At 40.5% G+C, this 25,493-nt stretch overlaps 1 protein-coding gene across 3 annotated transcripts in view; it reads right to left on the reverse strand.

Moving 5' to 3' along the window:
- The window catches only part of gabrg2 (gamma-aminobutyric acid type A receptor subunit gamma2), a 128,768-nt gene that overhangs the window by 98,690 nt on the left and 4,585 nt on the right, over positions 1-25,493 (reverse strand). For all 3 annotated transcript variants that reach the window (XM_072590559.1, XM_072590558.1, XM_072590557.1), the window contains exons 3-5: positions 21,310-21,458; positions 21,115-21,182; positions 1,486-1,706 (exon numbers count right to left, since the gene is read on the reverse strand). In XM_072590559.1, the coding sequence (XP_072446660.1) occupies positions 1,486-1,706; positions 21,115-21,182; positions 21,310-21,458 (438 nt within the window). The remainder of the gene's footprint in view (positions 1-1,485; positions 1,707-21,114; positions 21,183-21,309; positions 21,459-25,493) is intronic.

Below are 25,493 nucleotides of genomic sequence, written 5' to 3' on the forward strand. Positions count from 1 at the left end.
GGAAGGCAGATTACTACCTCAATGGTATCAAATTAGGTAAAGGGGCTGTTCAGAGAGATCTGGGTGTTCTTGTCCACCAGTCAATGAAGGCAAGCATGCAGGTACAGCAGGTCGTGAAGAAGGCTAATAGCATGCTGGCCTTCATAACAAGAGGAATTGAGTATAGAAGCAAAGAGGTGCTTCTGCAGCTGTACAGGGCCCTGGTGAGACCACACCTGGAGTACTGTGTACAGTTCTGGTCTCCAAATTTGAGGAAAGACATTCTGGCTATTGAGGGAGTGCAGCGTAGGTTCACGAGGTCAATTCCTGGAATGGCAGGATTGCCTTACACGGAAAGACTGAAGCGACTGGGCTTGTATACCCTTGAGTTTAGAAGACTGAGAGGGGATCTGATTGAAACGTATAGGATTATGAAAGGACTGGACACTCTGGCAGGAGGGAACATATTTCCGTTGATGGGGGAGTGCCGAACCAGAGGACACAACTTAAAAATATGGGGTAGACCATTTAGGACAGAGATGAGGAGAAACTACTTCACCCAGAGAGTGGTGGCTGTGTGGAATGCTCTGCCCCAGAGGGCAGTGGAGGCCCAGTCTCTGGATTCTTTTAAGAAAGAATTGGATAGAGCTCTTAAAGATAGTGGAGTCAAGGGGTATGGAGATAAGGCTGGAACAGGATACTGATTAGGAATGATCAGCCATGATCATATTGAATGGCGGTGCAGGCTCGAAGGGCAGAATGGCCTACTCCTGCATCTATTGTCTATTGTCTATTGTCTATTGAGTTACAATCCTGCATACAATAAAGTCTCGCATAAGTCAAAAATTTCAAATTTGACTTCTTGTCTTACTTCACTTTCCTGCATCTTAATACCATTTTTCCCTTCTTTATTTCTTTTTCTATATTCGGTTTGACTGGAATTAATCCAATTTCCTTTTAGTTCATTCCTCAGCTTCTTTCTTAATCCTTAAATCACATTGATTAAAAGGGATGCACTGCTGGTCTTACCTATCACCAAGGTCCCAGGAACTCTGTTGCTATTGCACTTCCAGCAACCTTTTTTTTAACAAATTAAAACAAAAAAGGCAAAAAGTCTAACCGTTGTTTCCTTACCCAGAAAAATCAGTGCCAACAATTTCAATAATGAGAAAGTGTAGTGGTATGATTATGCATGTAAATAAGTTTTCGACGTACTTATAATGATCTTACATTACCAAATCAGCAGGGAGCTTCAGGAAATTCAGGACCAAAGTAATCAGAACTTGAAGGTTTGTTTATCAATTAACTTGGTCATTATTAAGTGTTGCAAACTAGAACTATTCTCGTATCTCATGACAATAACATGATATTTACTATCACTAAAATCAAGCAAATGAAAATAGTTGTATATGATAACAATCTTAAAAGTGCCCTCAATTGACGTGAGGATTATGTTCATGCTTTTCTTCTACTTAACCAAAATGTTAACAAGTTAGCTTAAATTACCTTAGCGTGTACAATATTCTTCCATCATTCCATATCCGAAGCATTCTATTTGGAGTCGTTATCCAATGGGCATCAGCCTTCTTGGAATTTCTAAAGAATGTGTCTGGTATCCATATTTTGCCAACCATGTTGCTGTTGAGTCGGAGGACCTTCATCGTGCTATTAAATTTGAGACGTCTATCATACCATGTTTGGGCAAAAAATATGTCAATGGTATACTCCTGTTAAATGAAAATGAATCATCAATATTAATATACAGAGACAAAGTTTCAATAATGCATTTGATTATCCAAACGTTCGATTTTCTGAACAAAATACTCCCCGCCCATGTTGTTCGGATAATTGCATACAAAAACTTCTAAAACGTTATCTTTCACATGAACTTTTGATGTAAGCACTGTTAAATCATGGAGTAAACTAAACTGCCAAGTAATTCAAAACAGAGGAGATAGCATAATGGGAATGTGACTGGATATTAACCCAGAACTCCTGATTCCTGAAGAAGGGCTCATGCCCGAAACGTCGATTCTCCTGCTCCTTGGATGCTGCCTGACCTGCTGCGCTTTTCCAGCAACACATTTTCAGCTCTGATCTCCAGCATCTGCAGTCCTCACTTTCTCCTAGTAACCCAGAACACCAGGCTAATGTTCAGCGAACATGGATCCAAATTCTATGGCATAACTTGAATTCAATTTCTAAAACAAAGACCTGAAATTGAAATGCTATTGATTGCTGTAAAAGCTCATCTAGCTCACTAATATTCCTTTACAGAAAACCTAAATCCTTACCTGGTCTAACCCATAGCATTGTGGTTGACTCTTAACTGGCTCTGAGAAATTAGAGATGAGCAACAAATACTGATCTAGCCAGTACATGCAATGAATAATAATAAGGAAAAGTCATTGATCTGGAACAGTGATATGAATTATCTGCTGAGGCAGGTAGGTGGGGCAACGTGTTCTTCAGTGTAAATATTGAAGGTGAGTGCATCTTCCATGAACTTTCATCCTGGGTTTTGGGCTGAGTGCCCTTTCATTACTACAACCCTCTTCAATCAGTTACCAGCAGCTCTACAGTACTGGCCACACTGGTAGGCTTAGTAATCACTGTCAGTGCTGCAGGTAGGCCAAGGGGAAGATATGCTGCATTGGATCAGACCTTCAAGTAAGTCTACAATCTTGCCAAAGGCCAGACTCACAGGTCAAGTTTAAAGGGGTGGGAATTTCAGGAAAATGAATAGGCAGAGGGAAAATCATGGTGATGGAGGGATGGCGGATTGTGGGGGGGAAGAGCCCAAAATTGACATTCAGCAGTCAAAGAAGGCCTGCCCCTTCCAAATGAACATTTTATTGGCCTAAGCATACAGGGTAAAACAAGTCAAGGTGCATTTTGGGTGTTGCCCTTTCTGATTAGATTACTTGCAGTGTGGAAACAGGCCCTTCGGCCCAACAAGTCCACACCACCCCGCCGAAGCGCAACCCACCCATACCACTACTAACACTACGTGCAATTTAGCATTGCCAATTCACCTGACCTGCACATCTTTGGACTGTGGGAGGAAGCCGGAGCACCCGGAGGAAACCCACGCAGACACGCGGAGAACGTGCAAACTCCACACAGTCAGTCGCCCAAGGCAGGAATTGAACCCGGGTCTCTGGCGCTGTGAGGCAGCAGTGCTAACCACTGTGCAACCGTGCCACCCTGGCATATTCCTGGCATATTAAATCTGAATAGCACTAGGAAGAGGCCTTTAACTAGGTTTAATTGCCTAATTAAGGTGCCTTGACTGAGCAGTGAATGAGTTGGTTTTATTTGAATAATAAATCTGTTGGTACAAGGCATAAAATGAGAATGACGTGGCTCTACAGGGACAACAAGTTGCAATCTCGAATGCACATGGTACTATTGTTTATACTGAGCTGCTTTAACACTCGTGCCTTTTAAGTTGGGTTCAAAGCAATGAGCATACTCAAGCTTGGTCAAGGTATTCATATTAAATCCAAATTCATTGACCAGCATCAGCATTACAGATGTTCCCTCAATTCTAAAATATTGAAAATTAATTATGTTGTGTGGGCAAAATTGACTGTATAGGTAACTGTGATATAATATATAAATACCATTTTTCAAATATGATATGGAGCACCTGCCTTTAACAATTTTAACAAAAACAAATCACACAGGAGCTACATTCCAGTTGTTAACAATTCCATCTATTTTTAACCATTCAGTGAGTGAACAAAAGAATTCCACATCCTGTCAATAGGGAAAGGTCTTCCTCCTGCTATTAACAGAAATCAAACTGGACAATAAATCTCTGTAAGGTCACCCCTCGAACTCCTACGCTCCAATGAAAAATGTCCCAGCCTCTTATATTTCAAAATCTCCATTCCAGACAACATCTTTGTAAATTTCTTCTGAACCACCTTCAACTTAATATCCTCTCTATAACAGAGACACCTCTGGTAGCACTTCAGATGTTGAGAGCCAGGCACTGTCCCTCACACAATGGTGCTCACTGTGATTACCAACTCTTTTACTCGATAATAATTCTGTAGGTCTGTGACATAGCTTAGAGGAAAACTCTCTCCCCTTTTCACAGATAAGTTAATAGAAAGGAGAGCAGTTCCTTTTCCAACAGGCCATCACAAGAGGTCACATTATCTGACAGAGCTAGCCTGTAAATAAATAGTTGAGAAAGAAGCTCATTGATCATCTGATCTCTGCAAGATTAAGTGCCACCATTTTTTTCTGCTCCCTCACACTCAAGGTCTGTACTCACTAACTCTGCTACTCCACAAATATCTCATGGATGTAAAAATCATGGATTACAACTTCCAGTATTTTATGCATCCTGTTAATTCATTGGCTCTCAACCACCTCATCCTTCCAACCCTATGAGCTTTGTATTCATGCACTGGGAACACCTCACTATGTCTCCTGTATTTCAAGAAACTGTTCTTTCATCTGCTACCATCATATGCAAGCCCTTCCATTTATCTCACTATATAGAAACCTGGCCCTTCCCCACCTTGGACTGATATCTTACCAGCACCTTGACTGACCTACCTGTGATTCCTGGACCATGTTCACCTGACCTGTAGGACTGACTGTGGCCCAATTCATAAAGTGCAAAAATGCAGATTCCCAGGTTCTGCCAGGTTGTAGTGCCTGACTGACTGTGGGCAACCCTTTAGTGGAGTTGAATAAGCCCCTTAACTGACTGTTGCAGTATCCTCGATGGGTGGTTGTCCCTCCTTCACACCAACAAGGACTGCTCTCCTTTGACTTTAACACAGTGCCATTTGCTTCAAGTTTACATTTACCCATACAATGCTGGCACATGCTGCTGGTCTGATTTAACGGTGCCATACAGCAAAGTGTCCACATGTCCTTCCCTGGTCTAAGTGATCAAATGACTGGTCAGTGCTCCCCACCATCAAAAAACTGACTTCCGGTATTGGAAGCCACGGAGGGTGGCAACTTGTAACTGAATACCAAAGACCTTCTGTATTTAAAAGACAATGCTAGCCACATCGAGGCTGGTAGCTTGTAGATCAGTTCTGAAGTCAGTGAGAGTGCTATAACAATGCAATGTGAAGAAAACAGAGGCTGGCAGCCTCCAGGTGAGCAGTAAAGCGAGTGGACATTAAGAAAGCAAGCTAAGAGCCATAAAGTGTATCTGATGCAAATGCAGGAGACATTTTTGCCCTGCGAGCAAAATGACATGGCAGAAGCATTCAAGTTCGAAGTGTCCCTAATCTCCAAAGTGTTGAAGCACTGAAGTGGCTCCTGAAATGCTCTGAGAGCAGGCATGATGATGTAGCAAAGCTGGTAGTTTGCTAATGCCAACATGCATGGATGGAATGTTGAGGAGGATGATGGCCATGGATTAGGCAGGAATGTTGTGGAGAAAAAGTTGGATAATGGCTGGAGCAAACATATTACAGCTTGCAGCCACCAGATTCCCACACTGATTTATATGCCAGGCTTTTGCACTGTCTAGTTTCTCCGTGAAGAAGAGGATAACAGGAGGTGACATATAAAAAAGGGTAGTTGGGCTTTAATGAGGTGCAAATGCATAAGTTTAAGGTAGTTACTGCTCAGTGGGGAGGTTCTGAAATAGCCATTTATGGTTTGCAGTAAAAAAAGAAAATTTTTCACAATGCTGAGAATCAAATTTTTCACTCACATCGTACTTTCCCACCCTTTTCTTAGTTTTCTTGGTCACACCAGACACAACAAAATTCTCCAAACAATAATATTAAATAAAAAAACAAAATTCTAGAATAGTATAATTTTAAGTTAACGTAATGTGTATTACCATTTTTAAGTAGTGCTGGTTTCCCAGTTATTGCATGCACGTGATATGTTCTAGCTGGGTGTGATACATGTGTCAAAAGCACGTCTTCATTTCTGTCATTAAATCTGTTAGGTTGAGGCACCAAAAGGAAGAAATAGTTGGCCTAATTTACTGAACTAAAATGAAACAGCAAGATTTTTTGACAGGCAATGGAGGATTTTTCATAATATATTTTTCTTATGTTCTTGGTTTTGATTCATGGAGAAATTTTTGGTTCATTCTGAAAGAATTGCCTGAGAATTTGATCTGAATTAACTCATTTTGGCACAAGATATCTTCAAGAAATTGACGATGTTCTGAGGAGAGAGCTGGATGTTGTTCATAAGTATGATGAGAATTATTTAATATGTCTCACATTGTGAAGTAAGTGAAGTTCCGATCAGCATTAGTGATCTTCACAGATGGCAAAAGCACAGAACATGGAGTGATTGCGAGTTATTTCAATAATGAAGGTGATATTTATTCTCTGCAATGATGTTTTATGTATATACAGACTGAGATTGTTAATTCCTTAAAATGAAATTTGCTGTAAAAATCCTTATAAATCTGTGAAGATATCCTGTCTGTGCATTTACTTAAAAATTCATTTAAAGTATTACATAAAATCTATTCAAAAGATTTTTTTTTTAATTCCTTCAAGTTGCTGGCAAGCCCAGTTTTTGTTGCCCATTCCTAATTATTCTTGAGCTGAGTTGTTTGCTGAAGCCATTTTCAAGGCAGTTAGGAGTCTGTGGGTTCAGTCACATGTTTGCCAGACTAGGCAAGGATAGCAGATTTCCATTCCTAAAAGGATGATAGTGAAACAAATGGGTTTTTCACAACAATCAATAATATCCCATGGCATCATAACTGAAAGTACCTTTCAGTTCCAGAATTCATAATTGAGTCAGAGTCATAGAAGTCTACAGCACAGAGGTGACCCTTTGGCCCATCAGATCTGCACCAGTCACAAGAAACACCAATACTCATCCTATTTTCTAGCACTTGGTCCATAGCCTTGAATGGAGAAAGTGAGGACACTGGAGAGTCAGAATTGAAAGTGTGGCATTGGAAAAGCACAGCAAGTCAGGCAGCATCCAAGGAGCAAGAGAGTTGACATTTCGGGCATAAGTCCTTAATCAGAAAATTGCCTTGACATCATAAGTGCACATTTTAATATTTCTCATACTTCATAAGGGTTTCTGCTTCTACCACCCTTACATGAAGCATGTTCATGACTCGCACCATGCTGTGGGTGAAACAAGATTTTCCTCACATCCCCTCTAAATGTTCCACCACTCACCTTAAAAAGTATACCCCTTGGTCACTCCAACAAGGAGAAAAGTTTCTCCCCATCTACTCTATCAATGACACTTATAATTTTACTATTTCAATCACATTTCCCCCAGACTCCTCTGCTTCAAGGAAAACAACCTAGTCTATCCAATCTCTCTTCCTAATTAAGACTCTCTAAAAACTAAGAAACTTCTGAACAGATTCGGTGTAGCATTTACCCTACATGATTTTTTAAATGAATGCCTGTGCAGGATATCTTCACAGATATAGTGACTTTTCCAATGAAATTCATTTTAAGAAATTAACGATCTCATTCTATATATAAATACAAATTGCAGTGGGATTCTGATTGTCAATTTCTGATTGGTCATCAGTTAAACCAAATTAACATCATAAACTCCTTGATAGTTCTCACTAGCATTCTTCTTATCCAATGATTTTTTTTAATCCTGGCTCCAATACATCATTTTAGCATAAGGAAGTAGGCCTCAAGAGCTACCTGAGTCACCATTATGATTATACCTATTCCAATGATTCTATTAAGCACATATCCTATCCAAATAAGAAAAAATAGCTGCTACATCACAGTTAGGAACACAAAAGTGATTATATAATGGTATGACTGTTCTCAACTGCAGTTAAAATCCAAGTAGAATTTTGAAAAGCCTGCTTAAAAAGTGATGCCTCAAGGATAGAGATAATTGAGTGCATTGGATCTTCAGTGAAATGAGTCAGTGTGTAGAACACAGATTGCAACCACAGTTGTTGAGTGGTCTCCAAATTCAGCCATTTCAGTAACAGCAAACAAATAAAACAGGACACCAAGTGCATCCTTACATGAAGAGGTAAAATCTCAGAGGAGTAATGCCATAGATACTGTTGTACACTTAGTGAGAAATTACAAATTGCTTTTGCATTCTCTTTCGTTATGGATGAGATCAAACCCCCTCAAAATATATCGATGAGATAGCTTAAACCCTAACTTTTATTTTTATTTAAAGGCACTGTGTTCCAGATTTGATTTGACTGGTTCATAGCTAGGCTTTAAGCAAAACATATTTTATTCTTACAACAGTAAGATACAAACAAAAAGAATTGGCATAACTTTAACTCTGCTGAAGTTTTTAATAAAGTAATATGTTGTTTAACTACTAATCATCAACTGTTCCAATACAGCAGCATACTATAAACACACCTTTGACAAAGCCAAATTCAGCCGAACAGATTTTCATTGCTTGCTCTCTCTACCGCAGACCAGGAGAAAGAAAAATTGAAAGAAACAATCTAGTAGCGGAGAGGCTAGAGCAGAGAAAGAATTGTATCTGTCGGCTTCAACAGCCAACTCCAAATCCCAACAGGAAGCAAAATGAAATCTCTGGGTCTGTATGAGGCTGACTCTACTCACTCATGTTTCTTTTGTCTAATTATAAAAAAGACAAACACTCAGGGAGCTCAAAGCTGTTTACCCACTGTTTTTGAAGTAGACGTTCCTACACCATTGTGGCAATACTTCTCTGCAAAAGACACAGAACAAAACAAATCTTTCTTAAAGGCACAATGCTGTCACACATGGCTGAAGGTACTGCCTTGCACAAACGGAATAAATGTTATATGCACAGCAACATCCTGGAAGCTATCCACTGCTAAAAGGGCAATTGCCAGCGTCCAGCCGTAAAATTCACATGTGGCTACATTGACACCACAGCAACAGGAGAGGTGGCCAGGTACCTAAACACAGACATAAAGGCCACATAAATCAGCAAATTAAACTTACCATGCACAGCAGAAACCATAACAACCAAAAGACAACATGTAAGATTAGAGTAAGTAGACTGCTACAGAGTCTTCTGCCTTCATCAGCAGGTCTCAAAGACTAGATTACTTACAGTGTGGAAACAGGCCCTTCGGCCCAACAAGTCCACACCGCCCCGCCGAAGCGTAACCCACCCATACCCCTACATCTACATTTACCCTTACCTGACACTATGGGCAATTTAGCATGGCCAATTCACCTGGCCTGCACATCTTTGGGCTGTGGGAGGAAACCGGAGCACCCGGAGGAAACCCACGCAGACACGGGGAGAATGTGCAAACTCCACACAGTCAGTCGCCTGAGGCGGGAATTGAACCCGGGTCTCAGGCGCTGTGAGGCAGCAGTGCTAACCACTGCGCCACCGTGCCGCCCACCACAAGATGTTGTGTTATTGCTGCTTAGGATCCAATTCTCACCTTCCATGAAGTAGCTCTTGTATGAATGGCATACAAAAAGGAGAAGCATTCCAGACAAAACCTCCAAAGGATGTAAAATCTTCAAAATATACGTCAAAATGTTTAATTGTTTGGGTGACATGGTGGCTCAGTGGTTAGCATGCTGCCTCCCAGTGCCAGGGACCTGGGTTCGATTCCAGTCTCAGGCGACTGTCTGCGTGGAGCTTTCACATTCTCTCCATGTCTGCGTGGGTTTCCTCTGGGTGCTCTGGTTTCTTCCCAAAATCCAAAAATGTGCATTCAGGTGAATTGGTCATGCTAAATTGCCCATAGTGTTAGGTGCATTAGTCAGGGGTCAATATAGAGTAGGGAAATGGGTCTGGGAGGGTTACTCTTTGGAGGTTCGGTGTGGACTTGTTGTGCTGAAGGGCCTGTTTCCATACTGTAAGGAATTGAATCTAATCTAACCTTTTAATGCTTAGAAAGTCCAAAATTTGTAAAGTGTCACAGGGTTCAAAATTCTAATCAAATCAATGGGGATTTGTAGAAGTCATTCCAAGGGTTGAATAAAGTAGCACAGAGTAGAAAAAAACTGATTATGCCTGGACTAATCAGGTGATGCAAGGTATCTGTAGTTGTGAGCTCCATCATAACCCACTCACAGCTTCACAGATTATCTCATCACTTTATGCTTCCATTTATCCATTTATGCTTCCACAGCTGTCCATGACACATTATGTATTTATATTATAAAACATCTTGTCAACCTCTTAATTTTACATTATCAGAACAAATCTTCCCATAACATTAGTTCTGAACTACTGGATTAGCCCCATGTTTGCAGTTCCATGTTCTACTTTATCTCTAAATAATTAATAATTCAATCTTCTTTCCAAGTAATCAACTACAAATTAGGTCTAGTAAACTGTGATAAAGATAATAATCATAGTCTTTCAGCAAGAACTTTGTGCATTAATTAGAATGAAATATAGCTTTCATATCAAAACATTCCAAAACATTCCATAATGAATAGCCTTTCTGAACTAGCAACTGTGGATGTGCTGATGAATGAAGAAAACTTGAACCAGTAACTTCCAACAAATAGCTTTTAATTAAAATTTTCAATTATATTTTGAGTAGACAGTTTGCCCAACCAGGTCAATAAACTCTTCTCCAAACAGGTACCCTTAACAAACTGAAGATTTGATTTCCAGCCTATTATTCCACATATAGATACACAGCAGTTAAATCAGCCATTAAAAGAAAATCTGCATGTCAATGCTATCAACATTCTTAATATTTGTTATTTCAGATATGTGTCTGCTACTTTACAGAACATTAGTTTGTACTTCTTTGGCAAAATGGCGCATTTATTATAAAATGTAAAACAAACTACTTATTCGTTTGTTATAAACCAATAAGCATCGGGCTTGGTCTTGAAATCTTGCAACAAGTGGAATGAACTTGCATTGCCCACACTAGGTGATGGTGCTTGCTGATGTTAATACTACTTATTTGCTTATGCTTATTGAAGGGAAAATGGAGGGATCTAAGGTATCTAGAGACCACTTAAAGGTAGAAGCAATTTTTAAGGAGGAGGCTACATTTTGGTTGCAGACACAAAAAGAATTTAGTTCAGAAATCACCAAAAGAGGAAGCAAGTTGGCACCCAGATTTTCCTCAATTGGACATCAAAGAAATTCTCATTTTACTAGAGATCAGGAAGATCTCCGTGCAGCTGCTTCACAGAGAGAAGGAATTGCTGTGTATGCAAATATTAGGAATAATGTAGCAAGAACCAAACTGCAATGCTGTCAAGAAATATATATGATCTAACTGGGGTTATTAAAGTGACAAGCCTGCTCTCATTCACACATAGAGTACCTACAATATGGAAACAAGCCAATTGGCCCATCAAGTCCACACTGACCCTTTGAAGAGTATCCCACCCTGACCTAACCATCCCCATCCCACCCCAACTTTGACTACCCATCCCCCCCACACCCCCCACCCTATCCCTGTGACCCTTTATTTCCCATGGATAATCCACCTAGCCTGCACATCCTTGTGCATTATGGGCAATTTAGCATGGCCAATTCATCTAACCTGAACATCTTTGGATTGTGGGAGGAAACCAGAACACCCACAGGAAACCCACGCAGACACAGGGAGGATGTATAACTCTACACAGACTAGCAACTGAGGGTGGAATCAAAGCCAAGTCACTGGCACTGTGAGATAGCATGCCTGCTCAGAACATAACTCTAACTTTATAAGATGGTATTTAATGGAAGCAATGGGGGTCACACTCATCAGTTGGTGACCCTGTGAGTGCTCTGCAGTGCCTCTTAAGGAATACCTGCTGAATGAAGTATTACTCAAGAAATCAACTAGACAGTGGTTAACCTTCCCTGGGCTTCAACAATGGAGGATAGGCTCAGATATCCCAACAATTGAGTGTTGCTAAACAACCAAAGGCCTGATATTCTACAGAATGGCAGCAAAGCTGGACAGCACTGTCAACTGCCAAAACAACACACATCAAGCCCTGGTATCGTTGCTGGACTACAGGTTATATTACTGGTGACAGAAGGGGAATTGTAAGTTGCTGGCTGGTAGAGGACTGAGGTGCATGCATAAGTTGCTTAATAGCAATGGTAGGTGGGTGATTCTGTGTTGGCTTTCTATTCACTAATGCTGAGTCTCTCAGTCAAGCACTGAGAGTGTCTTTGGAAGAGAACTTGCCAAACTGTTACAACTCTACCACAGCTGGTCGTAAGTAACTCCGCATCATTTGCTTGCATAGTACCCACCAGGTGTAGGGGGAAAGGTGGCAGGGAACCCACCTGCCACTCTCCACTATCAAACCCACCATGGTGATGATATTAAGTATTGCTTATTAATTATACATGGTAGAGACAAAGGGTGTCCTCCTTCACTACCTCTTCTCCAATCACTGCAGTATTTCAAAGGAAGTTCCCTCTCCATGTTCATATTTCATAACTCTTACTTTCAAACAACTCAAAGTTCACATCCAGATGACCAGCTGTTCTGTCTAGCCAGCCACATTCTCCAAACACCTGAAGATTCTCACTAACCTGAAGATTCCCTTCCTTTTTGCCGAAAGAGATTGTACAGAACACAAGTGTGGAAACCTGAGAGAGAACAACCTGCCAAGAAGCTATCACTGCCCCTTGAAGACGGTATACTGGACAGGAGATGCCACACGTGCTATTTTTTATAATCTCAATTCTTACAACATCCCTCACTCAACACACATTTTATGACAAGATACAGATGTTTTCAATACACATTCATTGCTTCCTTCTTTTCCCTCATGCTACATCTTAATCCTTCTACCTCTCTTTCATCTCAGCTCCTGAAAATATCAATAGCCCTCAGCTCGAGCAGAAGGAGAAGTCCAGCATGGTCATTTGTTCTGACTTTCAGATTGCAGCTCAAATTTTGGCACGATTGGGATTTCACAGAGCAAGATTAAATGTGATATTGGTATTTGGTGATTTTCTAGTGTGCAGGAGCACAACCAGAAGCAGGACCTCATAAGCCAGATTGCCAGGACTGATGTTATATACAGTGCTTTTGTCGCAAACACTGATGCTGGCTCAGAGGGTTGTGCTGTTGAAAAAGCCTGATGGATATTGCCAAGACCAAGTGAGGAAGGGAGAATCAACTCTCCTCTTATTAAAGTTGGCTCCAACAAAGGTTTTTAGTTATTTTTAGCACACAGCAAATCACACTTCAATTAAAATGTAGGTCTAGTCAAAATTAATGAGCCAATTACAAGGTTTCCTTCAGCATGAACAGAAGGAATTTTACTATTTACTAACCCCAAGAAAAATAACAAAACATGGTATCTAACACATAGAGGCACAATGTTTAAAAGGGTCAGAATAATAGGAAGTTTAAAAATATACAGTTTAAAGAGTTCTTAGAGTCCTTGAGGTTTTACAGTTGAGCCAGAGACTATCCCTATTTAATTGATATCTCATATCCACAGCATAAGCAAAATTTGCAGAATCCTTGTGTTCTCAGTGAATAAATGATCCTCCAATTTGCGGTATCACTAATGCCTTTCAATAGGGGAAGGAAACAGAAGAGAATAAGTCTTCCAGCCCTTACAGTAATAAAGCCTTTTGTTCTTTCTCTGTTTGCTTCTTGGCCAAACAACCACTGAAACATTTTGCTTGTGTATTGCTAAGCCTGTTTTCAAAAGCTTTCCAAGCTGAACAGTTGCAGGTAACCTTCAATGTCCAGATTTTGCAATTTATCATGAAAGTGTAAATTATGCCATAAAAGTGAGTTTTTTTATGCCTGACTCAACAGGGCATTTTGAGGTAAAAACAATGACTGCAGATGCTGGAAACCAGATTCTGGATTAGTGGTGCTGGAAGAGCACAGCAGTTCGGGCAGCATCCAAGGAGCTTCGAAATCGACGTTTCGGGCAAAAGCCCTTCATCAGGAATAAAAGCAGTGAGCCTGAAGTGTGGAGAGATAAGCTAGAGGAAGGTGGGGGTGGGGAGAAAGTAGCATAGAGTCATTTAATGTCATGTTTGGATGATTTGGTTTATTTCATACTAGCTGAAAATGTGTTGCTGGAAAAGCGCAGCAGGTCAGGCAGCATCCAAGGAACAGGAGAATCGACGTTTCGGGCATAAGCCCTTCTTCAGGGCTTGATTCTCTTGATTCTCCTGTTCCTTGGATGCTGCCTGACCTGCTGCGTGTTTCCAGCAACACATTTTCAGCTCTGATCTCCAGCATCTGCAGTCCTCACTTTCTCCTCGAAGATTTATTTCATACTAGTTTTTTAATATTGCGTCAGTTTGCAGTCAGTTGATTACTGTGGCCATTTGAACTCGATGTTTCTTCCCTATTAAGACTATTTTAGCCAATGAGGTTTTCAGGTACTTATATCAAATGATAGATTTTGAAAATCGACAGACCATATTTTTGCAATGATCATAACAGGCATGTGTCAGAAAATGCCCTATGCATTCTGAAGCCTGTGAGAAAGCTTGTTCATAAGGTTGAGGAACAAGGAGAAGCCAAACTTACTGTTTTGCAGTTTTTGAAGATTTAGTGCACAGAGACTACTCTACCATGGACCAAGCGGTCAGATCCATCAATCCATTGGTGATAAAGCCACATATTAGTTTTGATGACTTCTATGGCTTCTTTCAACTTCTTTCAACAGTGACTGCCATTAAGGGAGCACTCTGTTGAAAGGGACTTTCAGGAGATCACTTTATTTCTGCATGTATTTGCAAAACTTTGCTGTGAATGACGGCACACCTGCTCAGCCAGCAGACATACCATCACTGCTAGTCAGTATCACACAACTAGTGAACACAAACAGTTGCAGCCCACATGAAGGTTGTTCAGCCTGAAGCCAAGCTCGATAAATCGAGAGATATTTGAGATCATCTTCCAAGGACAGTTGAAGTGTCCTCAAAGGAAGTTCTGAGACCTCCCATCACCCAAAGTGTAGCCATAAGGAAGACATTTTTATAGGAGCACAGGGATAGGAAAATTAGCATACCTGACAGCTATGAAAGGGTTGAACATGGGTGATTAATCCTTTCTTTGGCCAATACTCACATTCTTTGACAATATTTATTTGTTAAAGTTAGTAATTGTCCTTCCAGTGAAATGGAGGATAGGCTCATAATGTTAGACTTAAGGAATGTAATTGAATTACGGTTATAAGGAAATTGTATGACTATTGTTGAATGCAAGACCTAATTAAGGTAAAGACCTTCTCAATGCACAGGTCTCTGATTCCTCTGGGAGGTAGGAGCAGTAGTAGTTGTTATGTTATCCATTCACCATCCTCCATCTTTTTTCTTCTCCTCATTCAGTACTCATTGTTGTCTAGCTAATGGTAAAAGCTGCTTCATCAGGATATCAAAGTTTTTCAGATGCAACAGATGAAGACAATTATGTACTCAGGCATATGCTGCAAAGCTCCTCAAGGACAAACTAGTTATCACACATGTTGCTTGAGTATTTCTTGATAAATGTTCCTTTAAATAGCACAGCCCTCATTCTGGGTTATGTTTTGCAGCTTTGTATGAAATGTTGGATATTACCCTTGCCTCCTAATTGTCAGCCTACAACTTGGTAGGTTGTTGGAATAAAGGTAGAACAGAGAATTGGCAAAAGATGAAGGAGTCATCACCAGTTTTGGGTTGGCGAAAAAGGAACCTGCCTAATTGCTGTTTATTGACAACATCAGCTGTACCTTTAAGGACTTATACTCCTTTGAGGTTTTGCCAGGCCAGTGCAAAGATCTGTAAGAGCTTTATAGTTCCTTTACATAGTGACGGCAAAGGGTTTGCTTGACATTAAGCACTATGTTGTTCTGTGTTTGATGAACATATCGCAAATGAATCATTGGACACTGGAAAATTTAGAGTGGATCCTGCAAGAGCATCTTTTATATCAAGTATTCTTAATTTTAAACATTGCTATGAGTGCAACATTGCTTTCAAGTACTGACAGTGTACCTCTGGTCAGAAATGTGCAAATGCTTCTTCCCTTTCCTCTTGGAACTTAGAAATATTAGTATCTGGAAAATGGATACTGCAAGACCAGATTTCAGGGTAGAAGTATACAAGTATACCAGTAGGCTTGTCCAGGTGTGATGTACAGAATGGTAAAAACAATGACTGCAGATGCTGGAAACCAGATTCTGGAGTAGAGTGGTGCTGGAAAAGCACAGCAGTTCAGGCAGCATCCGAGGAGCAGCAATATCGATGTTTCAGGCAAAAGCCCTTCATCAGGAATACAGGCAGAGTGCCTGAAGGGTGGAGAGATAAATGAGAGGGTGGGGGTGGGGAGAAAGTAGCATAGAGTACAATAGGTGAGTGGGGGTGGGGATGAAGATGATAGGTCAGGGAGGAGGATGGGGGAAGGTAGCAAAGAGTACAATGGGTGGATGGGGGTGGGATGAAGGTGATAGATCAGAGAGGAGGATGGAGTAGATAGGTGGAAAAAAAGATTGGCTGGTAGGACAGGTCATGGGGAATGGTGCTGAGCTGCAAGTTGGAACTGGGGTGAGATGGGGGAAGGGGAAGTGAGGAAATTGGTGAAGTCCACATTGATGCCCTGGGGTTGAAGTGTTCTGAGGCGGAAGATGAGGCGTTCTTCCTCCAGGCATTTGGTGGTGAGGGAGCGGCGGTGAAAGTGGCCCAGGACCTCCATGTCCTCGGCTGAGTGGGAGGTGGAGTTGAAATGTTGGGCCACAGGGCGCTGTGGTTGATTGGTGCGGGTGTCCCAGAGATGTTCCCTAAAACGCTCTGCTAGGAGGCGTCCAATCTTCCCAATGTAGAGGAGACCACATTGGGAGCAACAGATACAATAAATGATATTGGTGGATGTGCAGGTAAAACTTTGATGGATGTGGAAGGCTCCTTTAGGGCCTTGGATGGAGGTGAGGGAGGAGGTATGGGCACAGGTTTTGCAATTCCTGTGGTGGCAGGGGAAGGTGCCAGGAAAACAAAGATAAGAATCTAAAATATGATATTTAATCAGTCCCTAATTGCATGGAAAACATGAACGTTCACCTTGACTAAATGGCCAATTCTAGAATCTTGGTTTACCTGTGCAACATTGTTTTTTTTGTGTACTTGGATCAAAAGGGCAAAACACCCTACAAGCTTACATGTCAAATATAAAATGTGGATTGCAATATTATGTTTGAATCAAAGAATATCCCAACATTGTAAAAACTGATCCATACTTTTGCAAGAAACTCAAGAACTCTATTAAAATAGGCATTCAGTTGCAAATATAAAACCACAGCATATTATCACACTGGAATGTAAAATTTACACATACCACATCAATACATTCTTCCTTGCATCAGTGACAAAAGAATTATTGATATTGTTTCTTTGAAAAAATATCAAACAGTCTGTCCCCAATCAACAAGACATGGACAACTTTCAGCCTAGGGTTGGTAAATGCCAAGTACATTTATACTCCACAAATGTCAGGCATTGATCATCTCTAAAAAAGAATCTAACTATCTCCCCTTCACATTTATTACCATTAATGTTAATATAGAACATCGGAAAGTACAGCACAGAACAGGCCCATTGGCCCACGATGTTGTACCGAGATTTAATCCTAATGTAAAACATAGCAACTTAATGTATGCTCCCCTCAACTGACTGCTATCCATGTGCATGTCCAGCAGTTGCTTAAATGTCCCCAATGACTCTGCTTCCATCACCACAGCTGGCAACACATTCCATGCATTCACTACTCTCTGCGTAAAGAACCTACCTCTGACGTCTCCTTTATACCTTCCTCATAATATCTTCAAACTGACTTCTCATACCAGTCTATCCTATCCTGAGGAAATATCTCTGGCTATTGACTCTATCTATTCCTCTCATTATTTTGTACACTTCAATCAGGTCTCCTCTTTTCCTCCTTCTCTCCAGAGAGAAAAGTCCAAGCTTATTCAACCTTTCTTCATAAGGCAAGCCCTCCTGTCCAGGCAGCATCCTGGTAAACTTTCCTTGCATCCTGTCCAAAGCCTCTGTATCTTTCCTATAATAGGGCGACCAGAACTGAACACAATATTTGAAGTGTGGTCTCACCAGGGTCTGGTAGAGCTGCAGCAAAACCTCATGGCTCTTAAACTCAATTCCCCTGTTAATGAAAGCCAAAACACTATATGCTTTCTTAACAACCCTATCCACTTGGGTGGTAACTTTGATGGATCTATGTACTTGCACACCCAGATCCCTCTGTTCCTCCACTCTGCCAAGAATCCTGTCTTTAATTCTATATTCAGCATTCGGGTTCAACCTTCCAAAATGCATCACTTCACATTTACCCAGGCTGAACTCCATCTGCCATTTCTCAGCCCAGCTCTGCATCCTGTTTATGTCGCGCTGCAACCTGCAGTAACCCTCTATACTATCGACAACACCTCCAACCTTTGTCTCATCTGAAATTTACTAATTCACCCCTCAACCTCCTCATCCAAGTCATTTATAAAAACTACACAGAGCAGAGGCCCAAGAACAGAGCCATGCGGGACCCCACTCAACACTGACCTTCAGGCAGAATACTTTCCATCTACAACCACTCCCTGCCTTCTGTCAGCCAGCCAGTTCTGAATCCAGATAGCCAAATCTCCCTGTATCCCATACTTCCTGATTTTATGAATGAGCCTACCATGGAGAACGTTATCAAATGCCTTGCTGAAGTCCATATACACCACATCCACTGCTCAACCATCGTCGACCTGTCTTGACACCTCCTCAAAGAACTCAATAAAATTTGTGAGGCTTGACCTGCCCCTCACAAAGCCATGCTGACTGCCTTTAATCACACTATGCATTGCCAAATAGTCATAAATTCTATCCCTCAGAATTCTTTCCAAAACTTTGCTGACCACAGACGTAAGACTGACTAGTCTGTAATTGCCAGGGATCTCCCTATTACCCTTCTTGAAAACAAGAACAACATTCACCTTCTTCAATCCTCCATTACGACTCCTGTGGAGAGTGAGGAGGCAAATATCCTTGCCAGCAGCTTAGCAACCTCCTTTCTCACTTCCCCAGAGCAGCCTAGGATAAATCTGGTCTGGCCCTGGGGACTTATCAATCTTAATGTTTTCCAAAATTTCTAGCACATCAACTTCATCAATCTTTGTCTGGTCAATACTGTATCCCAGCTCCTCTAAGTTTTCATTTACAACAAGTTCCCTTTCCTTGGTGAAAACCGAAGCAAAAAACTCTTTTAGGGCTTCCCCTATCTGCGAATATGATTGGGCTCACCACTGACCAGAGCTACTGGTCCACTGCAACTACAACAATAGGTCAGATTTTGAATATTTTGCAGTAAATAATATACCTCCTGATTATTAATTATATATTACTTATATTTGATTGTATTTTGGTGGTAGGCATTAACTAGGGATTCACTTGGACCTCATTAAAATTGAAATTGAAATTGTTGAGTGAGGACAGATAATGTAAACCTTTAAATAAGTCTTACAAAAGTGTGCTAACATTTTTCTACCTAGTTAAAACTAGCTATTTTCTTTGCCCACTAATCTTCTGCGTAGGACAGCATGGTGGCTCAGTGGTTAGCACTGCTGCCTTACAGCACCAAAGTCCCAGGTTCGATTCCAGCATCAGGTAGCTGTCTGTGTGGAGTTTGCATGTTCTCCCTGTGTCTGCATGGGTTTCTTCTGGGTGGTCCGGCTTCCTCCAACAATCCAAAGATGGGCAGGTTAGGTGATTTGGCCATGCTAAATTGTCCATAGTGTTAGGTGCATTAGTAAGAGGGAAATTGGTCTGGGTGGGTTACTCTTCGGAGGGTCGGTGTGGACTGGTTGGGCTGAAGGGCCTGTTTCCACACTGTAGGGAATTTAATCTAATCCATTCTAAATTAAACCCCCAAAACCATTCCACCATCTTTAATACCTAAGTCAGAGCTAAAATAGAATACCCCTCACTTTCTAGATAAGAGCAGCTCCAACAGTCAAGAAGCTAGACATCATCCATGACAGCCCCCTTGATGAAAAAAATCTATCCACCATTTGAAGATTCAGTTGGACAGAGGCTGCGGTGCGTGTCATCTAAAAGTTGCACTACAGTAACTCACTAAGGCTCCTTCAATAGCACGATCCCAAAACTCTGCTATCTAGGCACATCAAAACACCATCACTTGCAATTCCCCCTTCAAGTCGAACGTTATCTTGATTTGAAACTATATCATCATTCCTTTATTGCCTCTGGGTCTAAGTCCTGGAACTTTCTACCCAACAATAATGTGGGTGCATCTATGGTCTTGAATGATTCAAAATGATGGCTTCCCATCTCAAAAGCTTTTAAAAATGTACAATATTGTCCTTGCTAATGATACCTACATTCCAATATCAAACAAAATGAAAACAGGAATATAATATAAGAAATTATGAGGCAATACTTAGGAATAACATAAAACAAAATATCATATACATGGACATAATCTACAGAATGTTTTGATACAAAGAGATCTAAGTGTTCCACATGAATCACAAAGTGTTAGTTTACAGATACAGCAAGTAATTAGGAAGGCAAACAGAATGTAAAATTTTTTGCAAGGTAAATTTTTCTCCAAATATACAGGGTGTTTGTGAGACTGCACCTAGAGTACTGAAAACAGTTTTGGATATAATTGTGTAGGAGCCAGTTCTGAGATGTTACATCAGGTTGATTCCTGGGATGAGGAAGACCTCTCGGAGAGATTTGATTGTAGACCCAATTTGCTCAGTTAAGTTGAAAAGAATGGGAGGGAATCTTATTGAAACATAAGGAATTCTGATAGTGGGGCTTCACAATGTAAATGCTGAGAGGCTGTACCTCCTCTTGGGAGAATATAAAACTTTTCAAAATAAGTGGTCTCCCATTTAACCTAGAGGAATTTCTTTTCTCAAAGAATAGTTCACCTTGGAATTTTCTAATCCAGAGGGCAATGGAGAAGCACTGAATATATTCAAAGCTGAGTTAGACAGATTTTTGATCTAACAGAAGACTCAAGAATTACGGGGGCATGCAGTATAGTGGAGGTGAGATCAAAATCAAATTAGCTTGTTTTACTGAATGAGAGGTCAGGTTGAACAACTGACAAGTCTACTCTTATGTTCTTACAATTCAAATTGTTAAAAAAAATTGTAGTTCTAAATCTTTCAGAATTTAACATGATTAAAGTTTCAGAACTCATACACAAACATTCAGATTAATAATCATATTACTTACCATATTGATGGCATTCACTGGGCCAATGCTATTTATATACATGTCAGTTCCAATTATTGTTGGCTTCACTGGAACAAAATATTTTAATTTATTAGCATTTGACTTCTTTTACAATTGCAAGTAAATATAATTTTGAAAAATATGAAATTTAAGTCAACAATAAAACATGCATAAATAGAACTCACGTACACCTACCTCCTATGTCCGGCCTGAGTTTATTGTCATACCCTTCCAACAGATTGTTTAAAATAAGAGTAACATCACTTTCATAAACTTTTGGTGTCAATACCCAAGTTTTGTTAAGTATCAAATCTTCATAGTCTTCATCGTCACTTTTTCCCAAACTTAATAAGTTGAAAGAAAATATACAAAAAAGAAAAAGACGTTTTTCAAAAGAAAGATACAACTGGAGAAAAATATTATTTTGTAAGAGACTTTCTGTCACAAACCAGTTATGTCAGAATTTCTTCCCACAATTTTCACATTACATCTGCTTTGTCACACAATATATTAACACAGCCAGAACAGACAGGAATAGTACAGATAAGTGAGAACGCAACCACTGATGGTGAGATTGTTCTTAAGGACTACTTCATTTAATATTCAAATTACAACAGAGAAATGGTACATTCAATAATTTAATGTAGAAGAGCTAGAATTATGATGAGATTTTTTTAAAAATTGTTCACAGAATGTCATAGAGTTTGCCAGCAATTAGTCTCCAACCCAGATTTTATTTTAAATGTGTTCCTGGGATGTTGGCATCACCGGCTGGGTTAACATTCCTGGTGGTCGTCTGCTTTCTTCAACCCCCACTGTCCTTGAGTTGTGGGGATACTCATAGTGGTATTAGGAACGGAGTTGCAGGATTTAGACCTAGTGACTTTTACGGAATGCTGATATAGATATTAATACATGGACATTAAATTAACATTTTATTCCAGAAGGTGGTCCAGCTGAGCAGCCCTTGGAATAAGGTTTTCTGATGTGATAATTGGTCACAGACAGGACAGTTTGGCTAAAACTAGGGCAGGTAAGGAGACCCTCAGATTGAGATTACAGGACTGTTGCCTTCATAATTACCTAACAGATTTGAAATTCTTTCAGGCTTGTTTAGTTGTAGAATCAGTATCTAGATATTTTGAAGAGATGGATTGATTCTTGAGAAGTAAAGGGGTGAAAGGTTAACAGAGGTAGGTAGGAATGTGGAGTTCAAATTACAATCATATAAGCTACATTCTTATTAAATGACATGGCTGGTTTAAGGTGCAAATGGCCTATTCCTGTTCCCATGTGGTGCAGTCTGCTTTGCTGCGAGGACACCAAATGCAGGTTGAGTGATGCCTTTTCCAAAATCGGCACTGCTGCCCTCCCTCACTTACAGAAAATCCAGCATGATGACATCAAGTCAAAAACCCAAGATTAACACACTGATTTCCCGTTCCACTTCTTCATCATCTGATGTGATAAAGTGGGTAGGTGAACATTCACTAGGTAGTGTCCTGTACCCATCAGGAGTACACCCCAAAGATGAAATCTCCACTTTGTGCCTCCCATCCGGGTCAACAAAACCGCTCTCTCAAATCTATTGCAAAGGTACCAGGTACATCCAGGTAGCCAAAGATCCTACATTTACCAGAGAGTGGAAGCCATTATTGTTTTACCCTTGGTGCTGTTTTCAGTATGAGCAGGTGCTCACTAAGGTGCTGCTGGGAATGCTAGAACTACTGGCCAGATTAGCCAGCAGCTCTCGAGGGCAGTACATCTTAGACAGCAGAGTGAGAGGTACCATGATCCATCTATTCAGGCCATCCACAGCATGTTACCATTGCCCTTAAGATGATTGCTTCACAACCAATCTTTGTATGTGCCATCTTCTGTCAAGTCCAGCCCAAATTTTAAGTTCAAGTCAATGATCTTGCAACAGAAGGTTCAATAGGCATTCAATAAAAGTCCCACATAAGACATTAGGTAAAATTAAAGCACATGGAATTGAGAACTAGTTAGCAGACAGGAAACAAACTTGTAGTAAACAGATCTTTTTCCAGGGGCAGGAAGTGACTAGTGGGGTACCACAGGGTCACCAGCTACTCCCCATATATATCAATGATGAAGATGAGGGATCTATATGTAATATATCCAAATTCACAAATGAAATAAAGCTGTATGAGAGGGTAAACTGTAAGAAGGACGCAGAGATGTTTCAACATGAACAAGATGAGTTAGTAAGCAAATAGAGTAGTTAGTGAATAAATTAGAGCTTATCCACTTTGGTAGCAAAAACGGGAAGGTGAAATTGTCTGAAATGGCAATTGTTTGGGAAAGAGAAAGGTACAATGAGATGTGAGTGTCCTTATACACTAGTCACTGAAAGTAAGCATGTAGATGCAGCAGCTGGTGAAGAGGGCAAATGGTTCATTGGCTCATCATGAGACAATTTGAGAACAGGAGCAGGGATGTCTTGCAGTAATTGAACATGGCCTTGATGAGGCTACACCTGGAGTATTGTACATTTTTGGTCTCCTTATCTGAGAAAGGGATGTTCTGGCTGTGGAGGTAATCAAAGGTTTACCACATTGATTGCTGGGATGACAGGACTAATGAATGAAGAGAGACTGTATCAGTTAAAACTATATTCATTGGAGTTTAGAAGAATGGGGGTGGGGGGTTTAATTTCAGAGGCACCTTTAAAATTCTAACAGGACTAACAAGGTAAATATAGGAAGAATATTCCACAATGAGCAGGAAGTACAGAACCAGGGTTTACAGTTTAAGGATACAGGATAGGCCACTTAGAACTGAGATGGGGAGCAATTTCTTAACCCCAAGAATGCCGAGCCTGTGGAATTCTTTGCCACAGAAAGCAGTTGAGGTCAAAACATTGAATATTTTCAAGAAGGCAATAGAAACAGTTCTTAGCGCTAAAGGAATCAAAGAGTATTGGCAAAACAGGAATAGGGTACAGAGTTGGATGATCAGCCATGATGCTTTTGAATGGTAGAGCAGGCTAATAGGACTGAATGGCCAGTCCAGTATTTTCGATTTCCCTGAGTTTATGGAACAGAACTATTCCCTTTTCTTCATTTCCCAATCTCTCATTTGACCTAACATTTCCTACTTCTCATAGAAGCAAATCGACTTAACATTCACTCTGCTCCTTTCATCTGTGGGTTTTTTATGTTTTATATTTATTGCTATCTTTCTTAACATAACATTACTATTTGGATATATTTCATACTGACACATAAAAGTCCTGCAAAGTATTACTAACTACCCTATGTGATTTCATCCTCATTTCTGGGTATATCTTTTCCACTGACAGGTCAGACTCACCACAGGTTAGGAGGCAGATGCCTTGGCAGTCATCCACATTGATTCTGGACCCCATGAAGTCTCATGGCATTAAGTTAAATAGTGCTAATTGTCACTAATGCCATTACTTCTGCTGCTCCACCTCAACTGATGAATCAGTACTCCTCCTGTTGAATACAACTTGGAGGAAACACCGAGGTTGGCAAGGGCATGGAACATATTGGGGGCTGGGGGGATGGGAGCGCAATGTGTATCACCCGTGTGACTCGATAGCACCACCAGCAAGAAGCTGGCTCAGTCCTAAAGGATACACGTGCTTTACTGGATTGATGGCAACTGGTGAGGAAACCAACATGAGCGAAAAAATAACTTTGTCCTCATCAAACTAGCTTTTGAAGATTCATTGTGACTTGATTTTCACATCCTCCATCATAATGTATGGCAATACCATCATGCTGAATTACTTTGAACATCCAACAACTCAAACCTGGGGATCTATGGGGCACCGTGGGCCACAAACAGCATGGCTACAATGTGCCCCTATCCCCCATTACTGTTAAGCCAGGAGATCCATACTGGTTTAATGAAGTGTGCAGCAGCAGACATTCATAAAATAATCGATGTAATTCTGATGAAGCTACAAAAAAGAACTGTTTGCATGCCAAGACAGTGGAAGCTGCATGTAATAAACAGCATTATGTGATTCCACAGCCAATGTATGAGATTGAATGGGGCAGGACTGCAGAGCTTCAGTCATGAATGACAGTGGATAATTAAACACGATAGAAGGGCTACAGCACACCAAATATGATCATGGAGAAGTTCAGCACATTGGAGTAAAAGACAAGGCAAAGTATTTACACCCATTTTCATTCAGAAATGTTGAGTAGATGATCCACGTCAACTTCTCTCAAGTCCTCAGCATCACAGATGTGAGTTTTCAACCAAATCAGTCATTCCATATGATATCAAAAATTGGCTGAGGCTATGGACCCCTGGTAACATTCTGGCGTTGATGCTGAAGACTTGTTCTAGAACTATTCATTCACTTAACCAAGCTGTTGCAA

The sequence above is a fragment of the Chiloscyllium punctatum genome, chromosome 20 (assembly GCF_047496795.1).
Source record: "Chiloscyllium punctatum isolate Juve2018m chromosome 20, sChiPun1.3, whole genome shotgun sequence".
Classification (NCBI taxonomy): Eukaryota; Metazoa; Chordata; class Chondrichthyes; order Orectolobiformes; family Hemiscylliidae; genus Chiloscyllium; species Chiloscyllium punctatum.